This window comes from Odocoileus virginianus, chromosome 7, assembly GCF_023699985.2.
Source record: "Odocoileus virginianus isolate 20LAN1187 ecotype Illinois chromosome 7, Ovbor_1.2, whole genome shotgun sequence".
NCBI lineage: Eukaryota > Metazoa > Chordata > Mammalia > Artiodactyla > Cervidae > Odocoileus > Odocoileus virginianus.
Window position 1 is genome coordinate 63,673,289 of NC_069680.1, and position 23,134 is coordinate 63,696,422.

A 23,134-nucleotide genomic window follows, 5' to 3' on the forward strand; every position below is an offset into this window, starting at 1 on the left:
GCAATATCTGGAAACAGTATTCATGGCCTCATTTTTGCTACTCACCATATGTTCACTGGTGCTGCCTTCTTCCTGTATTATCATTATTCTCAAATCAGATGACTCAAAGGACTACAGGATCACTACCTTCCAAGGATTCTTCTACAGTGGCACTTAAGGAAAACCCATCACAGGAACTCCCTTTGAATAAAATGATGGTCGTGACTCCTTTATGCAGAAAATAAGCTTTTGGGTTATACTACCTTAAGAAGTTAGAACAAGAGGCTATTCTTGAGCTATCTGGGATTCTATGCTTGAAAAATACTTCATTACGATCTTTGTATTCATGGATCTTTGTCATAAGCAGGTGGTGGTAGGGACAGGAGCTCTGATCACTCCTTGTTCAGTCTGTGGCTAGAAGGGTAAATCTTAGATACAGGGCTATTAACATAATCAGTTAAGAGAGGAGCATTTGGAAGTGTTTTGCTGCAACCTTCACACCTTGTGTGATGATGCCGAGTAAAACGGGATCATGGCTCAGCTGGTAAAGAATCTGCCTGCAATGTGGGAGACCTGGGTTCGATCCCTGGGTTGGGAAGATCCCCTGGAGAAGGGAAAGGCTACCCATTCCAGTATTCTGGCCTGGAGAATTCCACAGACTGTATACCATGGGGTTGCAAAGAGTCGGACACAACTGAGCGACTCATTTTCAGCCTGCTCGAACACTTGAGGCATGTCCATCTGAGAATGCTCAATTAACAGTCAAGCTAAAAAAATCAACTTGTTGCTTTCATCTTTTTATTGACAGTGTAGCCAGAGCTGGAGAAAGGACTTACTGGATTCCGTCAAATTAATAAATACAATAATTTAATTGTAAAAGGAAACAGTCTCCTTGGAAGTTTTAGCAGAAGTTACTAGAGGAAAGGGACTCTTGGCATACAATCTGCTGGGATATGGGAGGGTAGCAGAGAAAGAAAATTAGTCCATATATGGGTGGTTGAGATGAGGGATTCTGCAGAAAGAAAAGCATATGTATTGATCGCTCTTTTGAGGTATGAACTCTGAAAAGGAAGACATTAAAATGAAAAGCAACTGAACTGGGTAACCAACCTTATGCAAAGGGAATAAACATTTGGCAACATCTTAATTTTAGCTGCCAAGCTGATACTGGTTGTCCTAGAAATTGCAAAACGTGATCTTTCCTATTAGATGAAAGGCAGGCTTGGTGCCACAGGCAGGCAAAGAAAGAATGATGCTGTGCAGTGGGCTCCCTGGACCAGCACCAACCACCAGCCCTTGACAGGAGAATGGGTGAGTGTAAGGGCTACTGTTAGCATAAGGGAAAGGGAATTATAAGTTGAGAAGAACAAAATGAAGTTACAAGGAGAAAACTAATAGCAAGAACAAGCACTTAGATCTTAACTTTCTCTATTCTTCATGTCTAATGAACCAAAATAAGTGGGCAAGGACTTCTCAGTCAGCCAAGTTAAATGATAACTGTGGGCTGACTTGCCAACCATAAAGATCAATCCAGGTTTATCAATGTTACTGAGGATTTTGTTTCTGCCTTATTATATATGTACTTATATGTGTACTTTCACCTACTTGGTCAGTAGAGTAGAGATATTTAAGTACTCCAGTGACAGTTTCAACAATAGTTTCAGAGAGGAACCTTGACTGTAGCCTTGGGTAGCACAGACTATGTAAAGGGAGCCCCCCTCAAAGCAAAGAATGTAGGCAAATTGAAACTGTTAAGAACAGGAAGAAAAAAAGAAAAGATTAAAAAAAAAATCTGACAGTATTGAGGCAGGCACATTTTCTTCCTTCAGCTGAACTAGAGCATGAGGGCTTTAGGCTAATTGGTTCAAGTGGTATTGGACAAGCTTTATAAAACATGAAGACGGCAAAGTTTCACTTAAGTTTCTCTTTTACTACGTTAGTTTCCTCAAAATCTCAAATGCTTGTGCTTGCAATAACTTCCTAAAAGCAGAAGTAGTGTCCCCTTTTATTACCTTAAAGCATTCACCCCTTTGATGCAAATGACTTTTACTGTCCTAACAGATGAAATGGCACAAAACGTAGGTTGTACTTACTGCAGCAAGGTCCCCATAAATCAAAGTCAGCTTTACATAAAAATCTTATTTATAAAAAATACAATACCAAGTACAGTGAGAATGGGGCACGGAGCAGCAATGCTCCCTGCCAGGGCCGTGTGGGGTGGCTTTTGCTACAGTGCTTGCTTAATGGCACAAGTGAAAAGCTGAATAAGGCAAACACTTGAAGAGGCAGTTTTTTGTAAACTTCTTGGGTGGGAGGAGTTATTCCTCTGTTGGGACAGATGATTGGGGATGGCTAAGATCAAGTGTGACATTTGGCTCCACTTGATACATCACATTACAGACTAAGACAGTGTCTGCTGGCTGAGACCGGTTCACTTGTTTCAGGGGAGAGGTTATCACTGGAGACTTCTGCCTTGACTGTTAAAATGTGCAGCCTCTAGCTGGTGCCTTCCTATGGAGGAAATCACCTCTAAAATTTTCCTAAGTGACAAGGTACAAATAAGCTAAGTCATTCAGAAGTTTCCTTAGCTTAAAGTTCCTTAAGAACCCTACATCAATAAGTAAGCAACTTTGTTAGCGGTGTGTGGCTTGACACAAATGCTTTAACTAGAATATGTATTCCCACCCAATTGGTACCTAATAGTAATACATTGTGATGACACCTGGAAAACAAATAAATCTTCAGGAATTCTGGCCTCTTCTCATGTCCTCACTTGGAACTTTCCAGCTTTTGTGATGTATTTGACTCCTTTAAATGGCTTATATTTCTCCCCGTACATGTCCAAGCGGTTTACTTTTAAGCCTGTGTCAAAAGAACACGTAAGCAAAGGAACAAATTACAATCTTTGTCACACCAACTAATACAATATTTGCTTAAGAAACAGAGTTTACTATACAGTAAATCTGACATTAGCCAGTGTCTGTTTCAAGATCTGGAAGCAATGTTCCTTCTAGCATTCACAGATTCAAGTACTAGAAGCGTATGATTTTAGTTCAGATTCCCATATGGACAAGCAAAGTCCATTTCTTTGAGTATAAATGATTTCTTTCTTTGTGCCTGAATGAGGGTAGGGGTGAAGGGAAGCTATGTGAAATAAGGTGCTCTCCAAAATCACTCTCAAAAATCAAGGAGAGTGAGAGGCATACTGGAGTTGTTGCTCTTTGTAGAGATGGCATGTCAGTTACTCTTCTAAGCTCCTAGCAGCTGACCTCAGCAAAACTCAGTTACCCTTATACACGTCAGATTTCTCCTTACCTGAAATAGCAAGCTGTTGGATCTTGAACTGTATGTTGAGGCTTGGATTCTCTTCTGGTTTGGGTGCCCCAGACTGTAAATTTACCAGTCCTTTAAGACTGGGGAGCTTTTGTGGAGTGATTTTCCCCACATCCCACGTTAGTACCTTAAAAAGAAAAAAACAAAAAACATTCTGAACTATTTATTTTTTTGAACTATTTATTAAAGACAAATGTTCAAAGATAAGGTTCAAAGATACCATAAACTTCTGTACAAAATAAAGCACAGTGTCTTGGAATAAGAGACCTGGGATTTCCACTGAGTTTTACCACTAGTTAGCTCTGTGACTCTGAATGGAGAGTGAAAAAAGAAGTAGATGCATTTACTGAGCATCTACTTTGGGATATAATACTGTGCTCAGCACTATTCACACACCGTCTCAGGAGCCTGTGATGTGAAATTCTGTCTAAGCTTAAACTAAAGCTGGAGTCAGATGACTTGCTGAAGGTCACATGGTTAGTTAGAGGAAAGGTTGGGATTTGAACCTAAGGCTATCTGGTATCAAATATCCTTTTGACTATGCCATCTTTACTGTTTCTCTCTGGGCTTAAGTTTAGTTTTCTGTAAAATGAGAAGATGGGCCTAAATCGGTGCTTTTAAACTTTTAGTGATGGAGCCCTTTGTTCAAATGAAATACTTAGTGAGGAAGCTCAGTAACAGATGAGAAAGTCAAGCTGTTACGGTTGAAGCTGGGGTGAAGGCTAGGGATCTAGAGCTCCTGCTTAATTTCTCAGCCCTGTGTGGTCTCTGGGGAGATTCTTTGACTCCTTAGGACTAGATTAGATGATCTTTAACATTCAGTGATTTTATAGTTAAATGAAAAAAGATTTCCATTTACTATGCAGCTCAATGACTCTACTGAGGAAAAGAACCATATTTTTTTACCCAAGCAGGAAGCAGAGAGAAAAATTATCTTTTACAGTTTCTCTGAAATCCCTCTGCTAGAGGCAAATATATGGAGGATAAGAAGGCAACTTTCCTAGTCATCATCCTCTGAGGAAGAGTATGAAATAATGCTTTTAAATTAAAAAGGAAGAGAAAGGTCTTAATTTCTTAACAATTAATATGTTGTAATATTTATTAACCATTAATAGATTATTATATGCACATAATGCTTTTCTCTTTTTAAAAAGTTTTTACATCTTCCTCATTGAAGAGTGAGTGAACCTCTGGATTATCAATGGATAAGAAAAGGCAGACTCTGAAGGAAGAAGGAATGAATCTCACTTTTCTGTTCATCGACTTAGCAGCAGATGCAGGATTCTCTCCTGTGGCAGAGCACAGCACAGTCTGTATTCTAGGTTGTTAGAGCTTTAATTTCAACCAAGATATTAGACCCTTCCCTCTGTCCTCCCATGTCCCCAAATCACAAAATAAGGATTGCAGAAACACTTGCTCACTCTTGATTTTAGGTGGCTGTACCTTGGTAACTGGATCAAATGTATAGCTGCCTTGGGTTGGTGTCAGGTTCATATTCAACACAACTTTTGGCATGTGAACTGTCACTGTGATTCCTTCAATAGTTTTCCCCATATTCTGCTTTGGTCCAATTGTAATATCAAATCTACCACAAGAACTGTTCTCCTTAAAACTGATGCTATGTTTCACATATACTGGTATTGCCACTAGACTAAAAAGAGAAAGAAAGACACAACCACAAAAAACATACAATTAATAGTGTGAGCTCTAGAGGTGGCATGAAAACCTCAGTATAGAATATTCAATACCCGCAGAACTACAGGTTCAGTATCTGAACCAGGGCAGTTGAGTACAGCACAGTGTTGTGGAACCACTGTGCTAGAAATTATACAATTTCTGAGCAGTAAGTATACAAATCAAGATATAAACCTAAAGGTTAATTATAGCATCAACAACTGGCACAAACAGTCCTGGTTTAAGAAATGAATTAAGATCCCAGAGAAAGCTAATTTAGAATTACACAAACTAAATATATCAGTTTCTCTGTGGTAAGAGCCAAGAAAAAATTCCTCTGCTTTTAAGTTCTGTTTTGATGTTGTCCAAATACTTTCTGATGTTTTCAAGGGACGAACCAGCTACAACCCATGATGCTACATTATTCATTTAAACCTCAATGCAGAGAAGAGTGACTTCAAGCCAGTTAGTTGAGGGATGTCCTGGAGAGCTACAGGTAAGTCTGTCTCCTTCTATCAGCCATGATGTCCACAGATCATAGTAAAATTATGGCATGGGTTCATGGTTTCATCCAGGTTATGCATGGTCCTAAATGCTTGCTTCTCAGGTGTATATTTACTATTACTCTATACTCTTAAGATTCAAAGTATACTAATTATATTTTAGACACGTATTTTCACCAGTTTGTTCTGAGTCTCCTGGTGAGCAATGGCTAAAGGGAGCAATGATGAATTCAAGTAACCAACTGTTAGAATGAAACAAGGAAAAAGTGAGTTCTACACAGCACCCTGATAGATGACAGGAGATTATGATAGATGCAACAACATACTTTTGTGAGCTGACACGGTATGATATGAGTCGGAAGTTTCCATCTGGAGGAATAAATGACAAAACTCTTTCAGATTCCCAACGCTTGAACCGAATGCAGGGGTGGAAGCTGACATCATCTAGAAGCCTTGGATTCTGCCAGGGAAAAGAGAAGACAACCATATTTGTAAAGTATAATGAATATGGCAACTCTAGTCAGATATATTATGAGATCTGAGAAATATGCTTTCTTAAGATAAAGCAGTCATGTAAGTTTATCATCATGACCATATCAACACAGTCTTATCGTTTTACAATGAATTCAAGTGTACAAATAGTTTATATACATTATTATTTGAATTTCAATAATTCAATTCCAGTAATTCCCATGAGGTAGAAAATGTGAGTGGTTTCATTTCCACTTCATAGATGAAAAAAACTGAAGTTCAAAGAAAGTTCAAGGTCAGGACAAGTTAGAGGCAGAGATAGCATCAGAGCTCAGTTCTTTTAGTAGTTCTCAGGAGCGTAGCATGCTGAATCTAAAATGATGAAAAGATCAATGCCCTTTCATATCAACAAAGCATATAACAATTCAGTAAAAGCAGCACCACAGATTTGCAGAAGCCAGCCAGCCATTTAAGTTACTTCTAACATACTTAGAGGCAAAGCCCTCTCTGCAGCATATCCATAAAGGCAGTGCTCATCATGTAAGCTACTGTCTTTGTAAGCTGTGCTAGGAATGTTTCTTATATAATCCACTACAATCTAAAACATGTATCAGTATTTATCATTTCATTTAGTACTTCATATGTATTGGGCACGAAGGAGTTACAAAACAGAACAAAACTTACCATGAAAGAAAGGGAAAGGTCAGGCATTCCAGAGAGCTTAATGCAAGCATCAATGACCCCCTGAATTTCTGCAAAGACTGTAGATCCTAAAGGAATAGTAAAAGTATCATTGGAATATGCACGTATTCTAGTAAAATAGCTCCACTTTACTAGAGCTATCACTATATCTGAAGTAATGGAGATATCTCCCAGGTGTCAGACATACTGAAGCTTTGCACATCTATTAAAAGGTTAGTGGACAGAGGATCCATTACACCAGTTCAGACAACTTCTTTACTGAGTGCCATGGCCTGTTCCTATCTCTGGTTCGAATATGATGATTTTAAGGAAAATCAAACCCATCCTTATCTTTATAGAGTTAGTCTTGTAAGACTGCTGGATGTGAAGTTAACATACTTTTTTTCCCAGTGATTTTTAAAAATAAAAAAAAAATTATTCAGTTTTAAAAGGTTACTTTCCATTTACAGTTATTACAAAACATTGGCTATATTCCCTGTGTTTTACAGTATACTTGTGAGCCTATCTTACCCCCCAATGATTGTACCTCCCATTCTCCCACCCCTTTATTGCCCCACTCCACATTGGTAAACACTAATTTGTTCTCTGTATCTGTGAGTCTGCTTTTTTTTAAAAAAATTCATTAGTTTGTTGTATTTTTTTTAGATTCCACATATAAGTGATATATAGTATTTATCTTTCTGTATCTGGTTTGTTTCATTTAGTATAATGTCCTTCAAGTCCATCCATGTTGGGCAAATGGCAAAATTTCATTCTTTTTTATGCTGCGTAATTTTCCATTGTGTATATATACACATCTTCTTTATCCATTTATCGGTTGATGAACACTTAAGCTGCTTCCATATCTTGGCAACTGTAAATAATGTTGGCTTGACCATTTATTTTTGAAGTTCAAATAGTTTAAATAAAATTAGCCAAGTTTCTAATGAATTGGACTAAGATACCTATTAACTTTTAAGAAGTAGGAACCATTATTCTTTAACAGTACAGCAACTATTCCATACAATGGAATTTTTATAATAAAAATGAAACTCACTGTAGAGATAGTGTCTGTAATTCATAATAAGTCATTTTCACATACCAACTAGCTGTGTGACAGATTATTAACAGATTATTTAACTCTTCTAAGTCTCAGTTTCCCCATATATAACATGTGAGAGTTGGACTAGCTATTTTTAGTAAAATATTAGGATTCTAATACAGTACTGTTCTTCAGTCTGGGGTCTTTACTAGAAGGACTGCACATAAAGTGGTTGTACAAAGTATGGTGCATAGTAGATATACATTACATATTAGGCTGGATAAATGGCAAGATAAATGAATACATGATAACTGGCTTAAAGTAAGGTGGCATAAGATCTGATTTATAAACATTTGGCATTTCTCAACTAGTGGTTATGAAAATTGTATGTAACCTCTGGGCAAAATAAACAGATTTGAAAATGAATGCCTTTCTGGTAAATGATACTGCCAAGGGATATCAGTTTTCTATTCAGCTTATGTCACCCGGATGGTTTTTCCCCGGTAAGACAATATGCACACAATTACCTGATTTATCTATAATTGCATCAATTTCTTCAACAACATCAAAATAGGCTTCATTGTTTGTGTACTTTACCCCTGCACGGCGCCATGGAATGTTGGACAGCTGCCCAGTGGGGAGTGTGTCCCCAACATTACTACTGCCTAGAAATCAGAAAAATAGAAAGCAAAACTAACATATAAAATGGTCACCAGAAAAGCTATTAGCAGAAAAAAAAACACCTCAAATAGGTTAGCTGCTTCTTCACTGTTTGGGTTTTGCTCCACTGAAGTTGTAATGGTTTGCAGAATAGTCAGAGACATATCCATACCAACATGATCAAATTTCTAGAAGACAGAAATAGGCCACATGGTCCTGTGTTTGTCTGCCAAACCAGGTTAAATTCATTTACTTATCTTTTGCTTCCTGTGTGTTACAGTAACCTAACCTAATTCCAGTGGCTTAACAACAGAATCTCCTCCTGCTGCCACTAATGAAAACAGGCTAGATGTTTCAAAACCCTTTGCTGATTAAATGTTTGCACTGCGAATACAGAGTGATAAGTAGGCCATTTGGTGTTCAGCTTAAATTATACATGAGATGTTGCCAAACAGGTCTCTCATGTGGAGAGTAACTGGATGTGGAATAACTGGATGAAGAACATACTCTGGCCTTTTAACATTTTAAGGTCAGCACATCCATATGGCATACCCATATGTGATACGGAAAATATACAAAATCTGGCTAATCTCCTGGTAAACTGAATATGTCTTAAAATAAGTCTGGTTGTCCAAAACATATACCCTTGAGCTGTGACACTTTAACATTCTGGTTAATTTACATTTCCAATTCAAAGTAGTACATGTTTAACAACAACGACATGTGAAAAATTAAGAAAAGTAGCTAAAATCTATCTTCCTATTACAGAAATATAGCTACTATTAACATTTTGGTATATATATTTCTTCAAACATTCCCCTTTGGAGAAGGTAATGGCAACTCACTCCAGTGTTCTTGCCTAGAAAATTCCAGGGACAGAAGAGCCTTGGGGCCTGGTGGGTTAGTCCATGGGTTGCAGAGTCAGACATGACTGAGTGACTAACACACACCCATACCCACACACACACACACATACACACAAACACACACCTCCCTCAGAGCAGGTTGCATCTATTACTTTTCTTCTATTTTGATAATTTTGCTTTCTTTCTGATTTCACTTTAAAATAGATAGTTGACCCTTGAATAACACAGGATTTAGGGGTGCCGATTCCTATGGCAGATGAAAATCCATATATGATTTTATAGTTGGCCTTCTCAAAATGTGGTTCTGCACTAACAGATTCAACCAAATGCGTGGACTATGTAGTACTATAACATGTATTTATTGAAAAAAATCTGGATTTAAGTGGACTCTCGCAGTTCAAGCCCATGTTTGGTTGTTGTAGTTCAATCACACATACAACTTTGTAGTGTGATTATGATTGATGATCCTGTCTCCAACCCTGCTGCTTTCCAGAATTTTCTAAAAAACACTGCTTTAATCTTCCTTTTCAAAACCTTGAAATACTATCCCACTGGTTTTATGATTAAAAACTAAATATTTAGCCTCGTATTCAAGGACTTCCTCAACTTAACTTTTTATCTCATGATTCAACTGAAAAACAGCTCTGCTTCTATTAAACAGGTTAACACAATTCAAGATTTTTCCACCGTGTGTTTTTTTCTCATATGGTTCCATCAATGAAGAACGTTCTTATTCCTCCCTCCCTTCCTAAATTCTTTTTTGATTCTCCAGGTCCCTGCCCTAGGCCCACCTACTACAGTTCAAGAGAGATTACTTCACCCACTGAATCACTCTCTTGATGTTTACTGTGTATTATAAACTTAAGAATTTTTTTTGTGGGGATATTTATTTATAATCATGGGCAACTTGTTATGGTTGTGTGCTTTTTTTTTTCTTTCTTGGCAGTGCTGCATAACTGCATAGGTCTCCAACCAGGGAATGAATCCAGGTCCCAGCAGTGAAAGCACCAAGCCTCAATCACTGGCCCACCAAGGTATTCCACACCCCCTCTTTTCTTTCATTTAATAGCACAAGATGTGTACCCTCTAATGTCACTACACTGTCTATAAAGTTATGGAACTGTTTTTCAGAATCTTACACTGTTATTTATATGTTTTAATTTTCTCCCCTCAGTTTCTCATTCAGAGTTTACATTTTAGGAGCAAAGAAACTCGTCTTATCTTTCCTTAAATTTCTCCCGACACTTATTCTTGAGGATGAGGATGAATAACGGAAAGATCACTTTCTTATATATACTGGCATATAACAGTTCATAGAAATTTTTCTCTAGAAGACTTTGATACTTTCAAAAGAGATTTGTCATCTGAATAGCTCTAATTTCTAGCTATACTTAAGAATTAAAGCAAAATTAGAAGTTTGCAACACAAGTACAAGGCCCATAATGCATGAAATCTCACAAACACACTAATTTTCTCTCTTTAATACATCTTTTATATGTATAAAATAAAGACTTGAAGGAGGTAACATATACTCTATGGTACAGAGTCTTAAACTTTCTGTACTCTAGTAATTGTGCAATATGCAGCGGTAAAGAATTCGCCTGCTAATGCAGGAGATGCAGGCAGGAGACATGGGTTCATTTCCTGGGTCGGGAAGATCTCCTGGAGAAGGAAATGGCAACCCACTCCACTATTCTTGCTTGGTAAATCCCATGGACTGAGGAGAAGGCTACAGTCTTACAGGTTGCAAAGAGTTGGATGCTACTTAGCGACTGACACAGGGTAATGCCAGTTTTAAAATGCTACTTTTTAAATGTTATTTTTTGTTCTTTCTCCAGCTTTACTGAGATATAATTGACGTATAACATTGTATTAGTTTAAGGTATACAACATAATTATTTGATATATATATATATATATGTTACAAAGTGATTACTACAATAGTTAACAGCAGTCACTACACTGGCTTATGGTTAACTGGGATAATTTATTCAGTGTTACTATTCCATGCTAAACAATAGCAATAATATTGCTGCAGTCTTGAAGCAAAACTTATAACAAAAGAGTAACAACCAAAAACTCTATCATTTAAGATATAGGCTCTTTTCATGAAAAGAAATATATTGATATATCCATTTTAACATTACTACTAACTACAGTTCTGGCCAAAATGGACTACCTTAATAATCTGCCAGATCACAAGCAAAAATGAACTGTTTATGAAGTTTTAAAGACTCAGTTCCTAATAGACTGTTTTACCTTACCTGTAATAGAGTTGACGACAGAACGTAGAATTGTTGGTGGTTTAATTAATTCTTTCAAGATGTTAGATTCAGTAGCCAGTGGAAATCCATTGTCCAACATTTCTTCCAAGAGCTCATATACTATGACCACATTATCCTTAATTGCAGCCTCTGAACATTCACCAAAGTAGTCCTAATAAAATATACATAGTATTGCACAATGGAAGGCATGAAGAAAGGTTTGCTAGATATTTTTTATTCTGTTATAAAGGGTATATTTACAGTAGCATAATTCACTGTTTAATATGTTGAAAATATGTAAACCAGAGGGAAAAAAGCCCTCTATAATTCTATATACTATTTCTCAATATTTTCTTAATATTTTTAGATTGAACTGAATTCCTACTACAAATTATGCCAGAAAGTACACTGAAATGTCAAAACAGAATATGAACTATAAACTTCATTTTCCCTGATTAGGTACTCCAAAAAACACAGATCAGTTTTAAACTACTGGAACATTAAGCAAGACAAGAAAAAAAATAAAATGTAAGTAATGGAAGATTTCATAACCTATAAAAACTGGTGCCATTCAAAGAACTGCATGTGGAGGGCACTATTATTTCCTGATGACATAATTTATAATACATTAAAAAAAAATACAGTTTCTATGACCATGAGATTGTTCTGTTCTCATAAAAAAGGAGCAGCCATATGTACTACTTGTATGCCCTATTAAAAAGATTTACGTTTTATGAACTTATGCTTAGTTGGAAAGAAGAGGGACAGAGAGACAGGGAAATAGACTGTACATCAAAATTAAACAATATAATTATGTCCCACCTCCAACTAACTTGAATAATCCAAATTCAAAAGACTTGATGAATAACCAACCTGAAAAGTGTCAGCAACTCGATGTAGGAACTCAATTACAAACAGAGGTGGTACTTCAGTCTGTATGACAGAGACAAAGAAGAGCTTATCCCGGTAGATACTGATGAGGTAGTGGTGAGGTGTTGAAATAACAGGTGGTACATTTTCAACATCAGCAGCTTTCTCTTGAGCTTCAAAAAAATAATCACAGACAGACTGGCTCACGACGCTCTTCCAGTGCTTCTCTAGAAATATGTCACCGGAACAGTTTATGAGAAATAGACTGTGGATCATTTTCTGTGGGACAAAAAAACGTTTAAATTTAGTATATATCAAAGAAAAGTATCCTTGTATTATCTGGACACCAAAACCAGACAAAGGCAATACAAGAAACTACAGACCAACATCTGTAGACAGATGTAAAAATTTTCAATAAAATACTAGCAAACTGAATCTAGTAACACATAACAAAGATTATAATCCTGACCAAGTGGGATTTATTCAATAATGCAAGGTTGGTTTAACATATGAAAATCAGTCAATATTCAATTCTCATAAAAGACAAAAACACAATTATTTCAACAGGTGCAGAATATAATTTGACAAAATACAACCACCTTTGTGATAAAAACAGTCAAACTAGCAACAGAAAGAAACTTCCTCAGCCTGATAATGAGCATCTGTGAAAATCCTATAGCTACCATTTAATGCTTAAAGACCAAAAGCTTTCCCTTAATATAAAGAACAAACAATACTCCATTTTCACTACTTCTTTTCTACATGGTACTGGAGGATCTAGCCATGACAATTAAGCAAGAAAATGAAACACCACAGCTATATGCGAAAAGAGTGTTGAGTTCTTCAAAAAGTTAAAGACAGAGTTACCAAATGACCCTACAATTCTATTCCTTTATACTCAAGAGAACTGGAAACATATGTCCATACAAAAACTTGTACACAAATGGTTGTAGCAACATTATTTATAACAGCCAAAGAGTGGATATAATTCAAACGTATATCAATTGGTGAATGGATTCATTAACCAATTAATGGACAAATAATACTGATAAATATCCAAAATAAAATATTATTTAGCCATAAAAAAGAGTGAAGTATCAGTACATGCAAAAACAGAATGGATCTTTAAACATTATGCTAACCAGATACAAAAGATCATAGATTGTATGATTCCATTTGTATGAAATGTCTAGAACAGGCAAATCTATACAGAGACAGAAAGTAGATTAGTGGTTGCCAGGGGCTAGGTAGAGGGAGAAGAATGGGGAACTACTGGTTTTGCATTTCTTTTTGAGGTGATAAAAATCTTCTGGAATTAGAAATGATGGTTGCACAACTTTGTGACTATACTAGAAACTACTAAACTTCACATTTTTAGAATACTGTGCAGTTTAGTTTTTAGTATAAAAAAGGTAAGTTTTAATTTAAATTATTATATCAATTAACAGAAAGTATTCTTTAATACTCTGCAACACATGAATCTACCCCCAGGTGGATTAACAGAAATATATATAAATGTACACAAAAAATATGCATAAAAATATGCTGTAGTAGTGAAAACTATTACTAGTTATTAATAGTAAGTGGGAAAATAAACTAATATATTAAAATGAAACAGCAATGAAAATGAATGAACTATTGCTACATGAAACAAATATGGACAAATCTTACAATACTGAACAAAGCCAGACACAAAAGGATACATGCAGTATGATTCTATTTATATTAAGTTCTAGAACAGACAAAACTAATCTATAGTTAAGAGAAATCAAATGGTTTCTATTATGAAGGAGAATGGGGGTGGTGACTTAAGTGAGGCATAGGGTTGGTCTTCTAAGGTACTGGTAAGGTTTTATTTCTTGATCTAGCTGATGGTTACAAGTTGTGTTCATTCTGTATTAATTTATTGGGTTTTATGTTAACAGCTTGAATACTTTTCTGAGTGTTAGTTATACTTCAAATAAAGAGTTTATTGTCCTTGTAATGTGGGAGACAGTGGACAAATATCTAATTACGTTAACTTGCTCCGTTCTTTTATATGAATAATATCAGTATCAGTAACTTAGTCTAGAGGTTCATACATTCAAAATTACAATGCTGAATGATAAATGTAGCCTAAGGAGAAAGAATGTAAAATCTATTAATATAGTTTCTAAGCATGAAGACAAACTGCAAAGCGGAAAGGAAGAGTTTCCAGAATGAATTCAATTCTATTGACAGGGAAAATGATGACAACGTGACCAGTTCTTTTCAGAGGAAGCCATTTACTTAATGAAAGCTGTTGACATTTAAAGACTATCTGATGATTTCCTCTTCCCATTTGGTGCAGGTTCAATAGTTGTTAATTTAAATAATGCTAATTTATAAGATGTGCTTTAGTAATTATTGTATTAATAAATATGGGTGCTGTTAATAGTTTAGGCTTCCTGTTTATTGGAAAGAGAAAATGTTTCTTTGTTCAAAGGCATCTCTACTTAGACAAGTAATCAACCTTGATTGAGTTGGCAGCAATAAACCCTGACAGCTAAGGCTTTGGACCTACTAAATTTTTCCAGATTAATACCCATACTCAGTCACCCAGTCATGCCTGACTCTTGGTGACCTAATGGACTATAGCCTGTCAGTCTCCTCTATCCATGGGGTTTCCCAGGCAAGAATACTGGAGTGGGTAGCCATTTCCAGGTAAATATATGGAACCTGCTAAATTTTCCCACTTTATCTAGTCTGATGCCTTGTTTAATAAGTTTGCTTTGTGTCAGTTTCCATTTAAGTGTTAAAATAGCGCCACTGGAATACAGAGACTTGCTATTCAGAACCTGCTTTTAACTATTACCTCTGCTCTCTGATACGTTAAAAAAAAAAAAAAGGAACAGGGGTATCCAGAAATAAGATCTGTGACTAAAGTTGCATTATGGTACCTTTTGTGGAATAAAATTTTCATCTGAAATATAAAATACGGATTAAAGTGGAACTTTTGTAATCAACTCAATGAGACCCAGATTTGAACACTTCAGGTGAGCCACCTATGGAATATAGCATCTTTCGCAATAACTAATTTTCAGCTTCAAAGTGTTTTATTCATTAAAGATAAATGAATTAATAATATCTAAAACTGAATACTTACTGTGGGCCAGGCACTATCCTAGGCACTTTACTTACACTATCTTCTTTAATCCTCACAATCAATGCTATAAATACTTATCTCCATTTTGCAGATTAGACAAGAATGTCTGGAAATGATAAGTCAACTATCTAAGGTCATACAATAAGTATCAGAGCTAGGATTCAAACCGACATCCAGTTGAGTTTTGAGCTCCTGTTCTTACTTGCCTCTTACGAGCTAATTATCATGAACACACTCTAATACAGTAGTGTCCAGTAATACTTTCTGTAATGATGGCCATGTCCTCTATCTCTGCTGTCCAATATAGAGCTACTAGTCACATGTGAACACTTGAAATGTGGCTAATGCAACTGATATACTGAACTTTTAATTTTAATTAGATTTAAATAACTACACAGAGCTAATGATTATCATATTGGACTGCGCAGCAAATGTGCTGTTTGAACTTAAAATTTAAGAGAATGAGTTGAAGGATACGTTTCTTGTTTAGTTAGAAGCCAAATGTATTCTAATAAATTACATAGAGCAGAAATTATGTTTGAGAGAGCTGACATAGTTATCTTCACCTGTTTATCCTAAAGACAGTATAGTTTGCATTGATCTTTGGTACTTTACTGCCACAATATACCCTAAAAAAGCTGCTTGTTCTTGAAGAAGTGACTTCGTAGTTTCTTTATTTGAAGGGCCAGATTCCTACTTGTCATCTTAAGCTGGTGAAAAATTCTTCCCAGGAAAAGTTTCCACCAAAGTTGTTTCTACTGGCATAGTTCAGGTCTCAGAAGAACAGAGTAAGTCAAACCACCATCTGGATTTACCGCTGTTGTCCTTAGGGCTGAGATGAAAGCATAGTTCTTGCAGCTTTCAACAGTGAGCAGCTTGAAAACCTATCTTAACCTTCTATTATAGGGAAAGACAGCTTATTTCTTCTATCCATATTAAGACCAAGGGCCTAGTGAAAAAAACAAATACTACATGCAGCTGTGTAAATTAAGTTGTTTCTTTAGCTACTTATCCTTTGAGTAGCCACAGTTACTTCTTCCATTATTTTAATAAACTTTCTGGGAAAGCTACCACAACTATCATTCTGTTCCTAGTGACTTCAGAGTCAGAAAACAGAATTCTCCCAGCTTATATTAAAGACACTTAAGAAACTGTATTTAGAGGGAGTTCCATCAGAGCTTCAATTGCAGCTTAAATATTTCATACACCCTCTTTACTGAATGTTGAACACACGCACCCTGATGATTCACAAACAGTGCAATCACAATATTCAAAATACCCTTGGAAGAGAGTGACTAAAAAAGAAAATGTATTCCTTCTGTATACAACAGAATGGAGGCACAGAAGGGCATATATCTAAGGTGAGAGAATGAAACCAGAAAATATTTTAGTCATTCTGATTTTTAACCAATATTTTGACCATTGTTCATTCAACAAAGTTTTGTATGTGTTCTATACTAAGCAATGGGGATACAAGTTGAACAAAACAGAGTCTCTGAACTCAAAGCATTAGAGTTCAACAAAGAAGGCAAACAATTTAATACAGTCAGATAACAGGGGAAATACAATATGCTATAAAAATTCACAAGGCTTCAAGGTGAGAAAGAACATAAGATAAGAAATCCAGTACAAATTTAGCAACTTCAGAAGGTGGATGGAGGTGGTGAGATAAAAATGGAGAAAAGCAGATATTGGTTCACTTTGTTCCCAGTGCAATGCAAAAAGTCATTTTTTAAATGGTTTTATGCAGGGGATTCATGCAATCCAATTTAAAGTTTTAAGAAAGATTGCACTATGGAAACTGGATAGTTGGGCAATTGAATATGGTGACATTAGCTGACAGATGACTTATGTGGTGGCCTACACTAGAGTGCTGGCAATACAGATGAAGCAAATGAAAAGGTAAGAGAAACAGGTTGAGAAAAGTTTTGGGGGTAGAGATGGGGACATGAGAGGGAAAAGGAGGAATTTAGCTCTGGTTCTACATAATCTGACCCAATTCTGGATATATTTGACCCCAATGGATATACTCAAAACACCACTGTATACAGAGGTCTGGTGCTTCAGAGGGAAGCCAAACTGGAGATAGGTTTGTGAGGACTGTAACTATGATTTTTTATTAATGGAAATTATAACAAAAGGAGACTAAAACTGCAAAGAGAGAACATGTATAGTAGAAGAGAACCTATAGAAGGAACTTCAACATTTGAGAATGTTGGGTCAAGTTGGCCTACAGAAAGAGTGAGAAAATGTGGCTAAAGATGGATAAGAAAAAAAAGGGGGCAGAGTTTTTAGTAACTAGAGTATGTCAGTCAGTGTGTTTCCAGAACAATGGAGTGGTAAACATTTTAAATGGCACAAAGAGGTCAAGCTATAAGAAAAACTGAAAATATCTGTTATTTTACAGTCTTCCTCAACTTTCGATTCATCATTGCATCTGAAGAGGCCTTTTCAGAGCCCCATTCATTCATACCCCTCCTCCATAAAATTATTAAAATCACAGAATATTTCTGTACACCTCTTTATGTTCCATAAATATCTGTGCTTTATACATAAAAAGTATGATTTTTTTTTTCCTCATAAGTAGCAAATTTTGTCCCTGATGAGAATGTACAATTTAGAGGCTATTGGTGATCTCAGTGAAAGGTTTCATTGTAGCTCAGTGGAATGGTGGAAGAAGATATACGACAGTGGGCTGAGAAGGACATAGCAAGAAGTGGGAAAAACAGAGATAAGGAGAGTAGATGATACAGTCAAGAACCATAGCTGTGAAGGAGACAAAAAGGCAGGAAAATAAAGGGGAATAGTTCATAAAGTTAAGGAAGGATATTTTTAAATGCTGAAGGAAAAATATGAGTAGAAGGGAGGCTGATGATGTAGGAGAGAGGGAATAAGTTCAAAAAAAAAAAAAAGAAGAGGACTCTGAGAAGGCAGGGGAGGATGGCACTGGGAAACTCGGTGAAAGCATGTGTCTTTCCTAAGGAGAAGGGGCACTTTTCCCTCTTTAAACAGAAGGAAAGCAGATTTGTATACCTGGTTGCAAGATGATGGCTTCTATTTTCTTTGTGCAAAAGGAGAGGAGGTCATTTGTTGAGAAAGTGAATTTCTTCTCTCTACAAATACCCTTTGTTATGTGTGAATTAAAATAGTACTGAGCTACTTAAATATATCTAGTCTGCAGGGAACTCCAACATGTTGACTGTTTAGAAACCTTGTAAAATCCTAAGATTCAGTAAGAAAAGCTGACCTTGTTGCCAAGAGAGCTTACCAACTAAAGGTATATTAGGATTCCAGTAATTTTTCTCTATCTCAATCCTCTACTTTTCCGATGGTTCAATTGAAAGTGTCCTCTATTACTCAGCCATTAAAAAGAATTCATTTGAATCAGTTCTAATGAGATGGATGAAACTGGAGCCCATTATACAGAGTGAAGTAAGCCAGAAAGATAAACACCAATACAGTATACTAACGCATATATATGGAATTTAAAAAGATGGTAACGATAACCCTATATGCAAAACAGAAAAAGAGACACAGATGTACAGAACAGACTTTTAGACTCTGTGGGAGAAGGTGAGGGTGGGATGTTCTGAGAGAAGAGCATTGAAACAAGTATACTATCAAGGGTGAAACAGACCACCAGCCCAGGTTGGATGCATGAGACAAGTGCTCAGGACTGGTGCACTGGGAAGACCCAGAGGGATGGGATGGGGAGGGAGGCGGGAGGGGGATCGGGATGGGGAACACATGTAAATCCATGGCTGATTCATGTCAATGTATGGCAAAAACCACTACAATATTGTAAAGTAATTAGCCTCCAACTAATAAAAATAAATTAAAAAAAAAAAAAAAAGAAAGTGTCCTCTGTACTTTCCAACATTAATCCTTTCACCTGTAATTCGTATCCCATCCCCTCTCCTCTCTTCCAAGGTGTTACTTCTTCTTTCTTGAATCTTTACTCTTATACATTAGTTACTTGCTCATAAAGTGCTTTGTATCCTCTAAAGCAAACAAACCCCAAACCTTTTAGGGAGATTGCAAACAATTTTTCTCTTCATGCTCCACATGAAGAAGCATTAGTCTACACTTGCAGTCTCTCCTCTCAATAAAGCAGTTCTTGCAAATGACCCAATGACTTCTTAATCATCAATTCCAACAACCTGTTCTCAGACTTCAACTTCTTCCTTTGATCCTTGCAGCATTTCATGTCACTGTTAAGTGTCCACCAAACAAATACTTCTTACCAAATTATATGAAACTTCACCTGTTTTGGTTCTCACCTGGAAAGTTTCTTTCTGGTTTGCTTATCAGACTGTTTTTTTTTTCCCCCCAACCTTTTATCTCCATCTAAACTACTGTCTCAAAATGGATATATCCCAAGTCCTACAAAATTCCTCCTCCGCCTGTGTTGTTGTTTAGTCGCTAAGTCGTGTTCGACTCTTTTGCGACCTCATGGAACTGTAGCCCACCAGGCTCCTCTGTCCATGGGATTTCTCAAGCAAGAATAATGGTGGTTTGCCATTTCTTCCTGACCCAGGGACCGAACCCAGGTCTCCTCTATTGGTAGGCAGATTCTTTACCACTGAGCCACTTGGGCAACCATTCTCATGTGAAGACTACTAATTTGAAACAAGTATCAACAAGCCTTCTCTGTAGCTCAAATGGTTAAGAGTTATCCTACAATGCAGGTAGACCACGGTTCGATTCCTGGGTCAGGAAGATCCTCTGGATAAAGAAATAGCAATCCACTCCGCTTTTCTTGCCTGGAAAATCCCATGGACAGAGCAGACTGGCGGCCCATAGTCCGTGAGGTCGCAAAGAGTCGGACAGGACTGAGCAACTAACACTGCTACTACACTATCAACTTTTTAATCAAGCTCCAACTTCAATCCAAATCCAACCAACCACATCGTTCATAATTCTTTCCATACTCACTGTCACCTCCTCAGTTTAGATCCCTACTTACTCTTTTGAAGAACTGCAACACCCTTCTCACCGTACTCCCCGAGGCTCATCCAGGTGCCACCCTCTAACAGGACGCCCGCTCGCGTCAGTTAGGGATTTTGTCCTCCAAAGCAGAAGCCTGGGGTTGAGGTCCGAGTCGTCCGTACTCCAGCTCTCCGTGCGTGGCAAAACCTTTTTCCCCCGCCGAAGCACGACAAGCGACCCCAATGAGCCTGAACCTCTTGAGCTTGAGGCCTGAGAACACTGGGCTGTAGGTACACCGTTCCCTTCCGGCCTAGCTGGCAAGAAAGACCGGAAGGCCGGGAGGATGTCGCGGCTCCGGTCCACAGCACCAGAGGCGCTTCCACACCCCAGGCTGGAAGCCGGAGCTCTAGCAAGCCAGTCTACTTCCCAGCTTTCGTGATGTCCCCGGTCCGTAGACCAACCTCCCCTCTCCCCCGCCCCTCACACTCACCCTGGCTCCTGGGCCCGTCAGTGATTAGACGCGGGTCCTCTCCGGACCGAGGCTGAGACAGCTGAGAAAGCCGTGAGGACCCTGCAGTTGGGATGCCCAGTAGATTGCCTGACTAACAGAATCAATATGACCAACGGTACTGGGAAGAGTAAACGAGCGGCAAGACGCTGAATGAGAAGACGTCTTTCGAATTTTAGGATATCATCTTCTGAATCATCCAGGTCTAGAAGAATGGGAGCTTTCACCTCTTCTCGACTCAGGCGCTCATCTGCAGCCTAAACCAGTCTGGGGTGTCCCTGGAGTCGAGCTCGCGGGGTCTGGAAGAGCTGTGTATTAGCCAATGGGAAAGGCCAAGAGGTAGGGCCGAAAGACTGTGGCTGGGAGAGGCACAAACTGGGAGGAGCCAAAAGGGGGCGGGGTTTGGTGACAAGGAGGCGGTGATGCGATGAGGGGGCGGGGAGAGGGAGCCGAAGGGGTGGGGCGAGCCCTGGAGCGTAAGTGAGGTGGGAGCGCGAAGATGGCAGCGGCTGAGGAGGAGCCAAAGCCCAAAAAGCTGAAGGTGGAGGCGCCTCCAGCGCTGAGGTGAGCCCTACCTGACATAGGGTGGAGGGCGACAATGCCTGCCGCTAGCCAGGGGCCACTTAGGGCTGCGCGACCGAGGCGCTGGGTGGTAACCTCAACCCCCGGCATGCGGCCAACGCACGGGACCGGTAGCTCTGGTAGTTGCCCGCCTGGCTGCGACCCTGTGCCCGTTGTCTGCCCAGTTTGGCCCAGTCGCCGCAGGCTCCGGAGACGCTCCGCGGCCCTTGACCAATCAGAGCGCCGGCCGCGGCGCGGAGCAGGCTTTGGGCAGGCTGCGGGCGCCACGTGGGAGCCCGCCCCCGCTTGGCCGTGCGACCCGGGAGGATCGGACGGGATCCGAAGTGAGCCGAGTCAGTCACGGTCACCTCCTCTTCCCTGGGGGATGACAAGGAGAATGCCCAACGAATGGCCTACCCTGAGGCAAAGACAGAATTCTTGGGTATTTTTCGTAAAGGGCGCGGAAGGGCGCTTTGACTTTCCTTTTAGTACTTAGGTGGATCTGAATGCTGGTACCTTTGCAAATCCTCCACCGGGAACCAAGACCCCGCCTCCGAGGCTTTGCGGGAGTGGGGTCGGGGGCGTGGGGATGGCCCCAAAATGGTTAGGAAAGGTTAATTTTTCTTTGCACTTTTGGCATTAGTTCTGCACCTAACATATGATTTGATTTTGCAACTTTTACTTAAAAAAGGTTACTGGTTAAAATATTCATTCCTGATAAATATAAAGTGGAGTATGCACATTTCTTGATGATTTTGAAATGCTCCTTGGAAGGCAGTGGGTTTTCTATATAAAGCTACATATATAAAACTGATTTAAAACTATTGGGACGCTCCTGATTATATAAATTTCGTTTCTTCCAACATGACCCTTCTTCACTTTTGAAAGAACGAATCTTTCATGTTTGAAAAGATAACTTAGGAGTCCGTGGTCTGTTCACGCTGTTTTCAATGGATGCTGTCGAAATCCCTGCCAGTACCTTTAATGTATTTATATTACCTTCAAAGGGCCAAAGTGTTAGTGTACCTACCTTATATAAAGAAAATAAACTTTTAAAAAAAATTTTCACCCACGACTCAGGATGTTCTGTTTCCATTTTAAGCTTTCAAACTACAGACTAAAAGCAAAGGCTTTTGAGTCAGACCTACCTGGATTTGAGTTGTTAGGAGAAGCAAATTGACTGAAACCGCCCACCCTGGCCCAGCACTGTAGTAACCATTTACTTGAGTTATTTTACCATAGGAGGTGGCGGTGAGGAACACAGATTAACAAGTCACCATTAACCAGATGAATTTGGGAAGGGTCAAAAGGAGACACCACGTGTCCAACCATCTCCCAGAATCTTTCTTACTGGCATCTATCTTGGCTAAGCAATGCCTCTTCCACCAGGAAGGACCCTGAATAAGAAGGACTGGCCAAAGACAACCCGGAAACTAATCCCATCACCATAAAACTTCAGACTTCAAGAAACTGGCAGAGCAGTTCTCCTGGGTTCTGTGAACCTCCTGCTCTCTGGCAGGCATCCCTCCCCAGTAAAGTCCCTTGCTTTGTCAGCATGTGTGTCAACTCAGACAATTCATTTCTGAGTGTTAGATAAGAGCCCACCTTTGGGCCCTGGAAGGGGTCCCCCTTCCTGCAACAAAGGCATATGCTTTCCTTGAAAAGCACC

General features: G+C 38.5%; 2 protein-coding genes across 7 annotated transcripts in view; one reads left to right on the forward strand and one right to left on the reverse strand.

The window, feature by feature from the left end:
* Positions 1-829: 829 nt before the first annotated feature.
* On the reverse strand, positions 830-21,591 carry AP3M1 (adaptor related protein complex 3 subunit mu 1). Of its 5 annotated transcripts, none has more exons than XM_020914461.2 (10): positions 21,480-21,591; positions 20,887-21,203; positions 12,347-12,622; positions 11,474-11,645; positions 8,211-8,348; positions 6,645-6,730; positions 5,816-5,949; positions 4,756-4,963; positions 3,295-3,439; positions 830-2,841 (listed from the first exon to the last, which is right to left on the reverse strand). In XM_020914461.2, exons 3-10 carry the CDS (start codon positions 12,617-12,619, stop codon positions 2,741-2,743), a joined length of 1,257 nt encoding a protein of 418 aa, XP_020770120.2. In that variant the 5' UTR covers positions 12,620-12,622; positions 20,887-21,203; positions 21,480-21,591; the 3' UTR covers positions 830-2,740. The 5 variants fall into 5 exon arrangements, with proteins under 5 accessions (XP_020770120.2, XP_020770122.2, XP_020770119.2 ...); XM_020914463.2 differs by lacking the exon at positions 21,480-21,591 and adding an exon at positions 20,434-20,706 and having other exon boundaries at positions 20,887-21,260; XM_020914460.2 differs by lacking the exon at positions 21,480-21,591 and having other exon boundaries at positions 20,887-21,260.
* Positions 21,360-23,134, forward strand: part of ADK (adenosine kinase) — a 533,995-nt gene continuing 532,220 nt past the window's right edge. For both annotated transcript variants that reach the window (XM_070470873.1, XM_070470876.1), the window contains exon 1: positions 21,360-21,468. In XM_070470873.1, coding sequence (XP_070326974.1) covers positions 21,404-21,468 — 65 coding nt within the window. In that variant the 5' untranslated portion in view covers positions 21,360-21,403. The remainder of the gene's footprint in view (positions 21,469-23,134) is intronic.

Bases quoted from the DNA above. Each gene is read 5' to 3' on its own strand.
- AP3M1 (XM_020914461.2), bottom strand. From the start codon at position 12,619: ATGATCCACAGTCTATTTCTCATAAACTGTTCCGGTGACATATTTCTA. The intron at 6,731-8,210 runs GTAATTGTGTGC...CTATTCCTTTAG, and splicing joins TGCAATTATAGATAAATCAG to GATCTACAGTCTTTGCAGAA. The intron at 4,964-5,815 runs GTATGTTGTTGC...TTCTCTTTTTAG, and splicing joins TACCGTGTCAGCTCACAAAA to TCTAGTGGCAATACCAGTAT.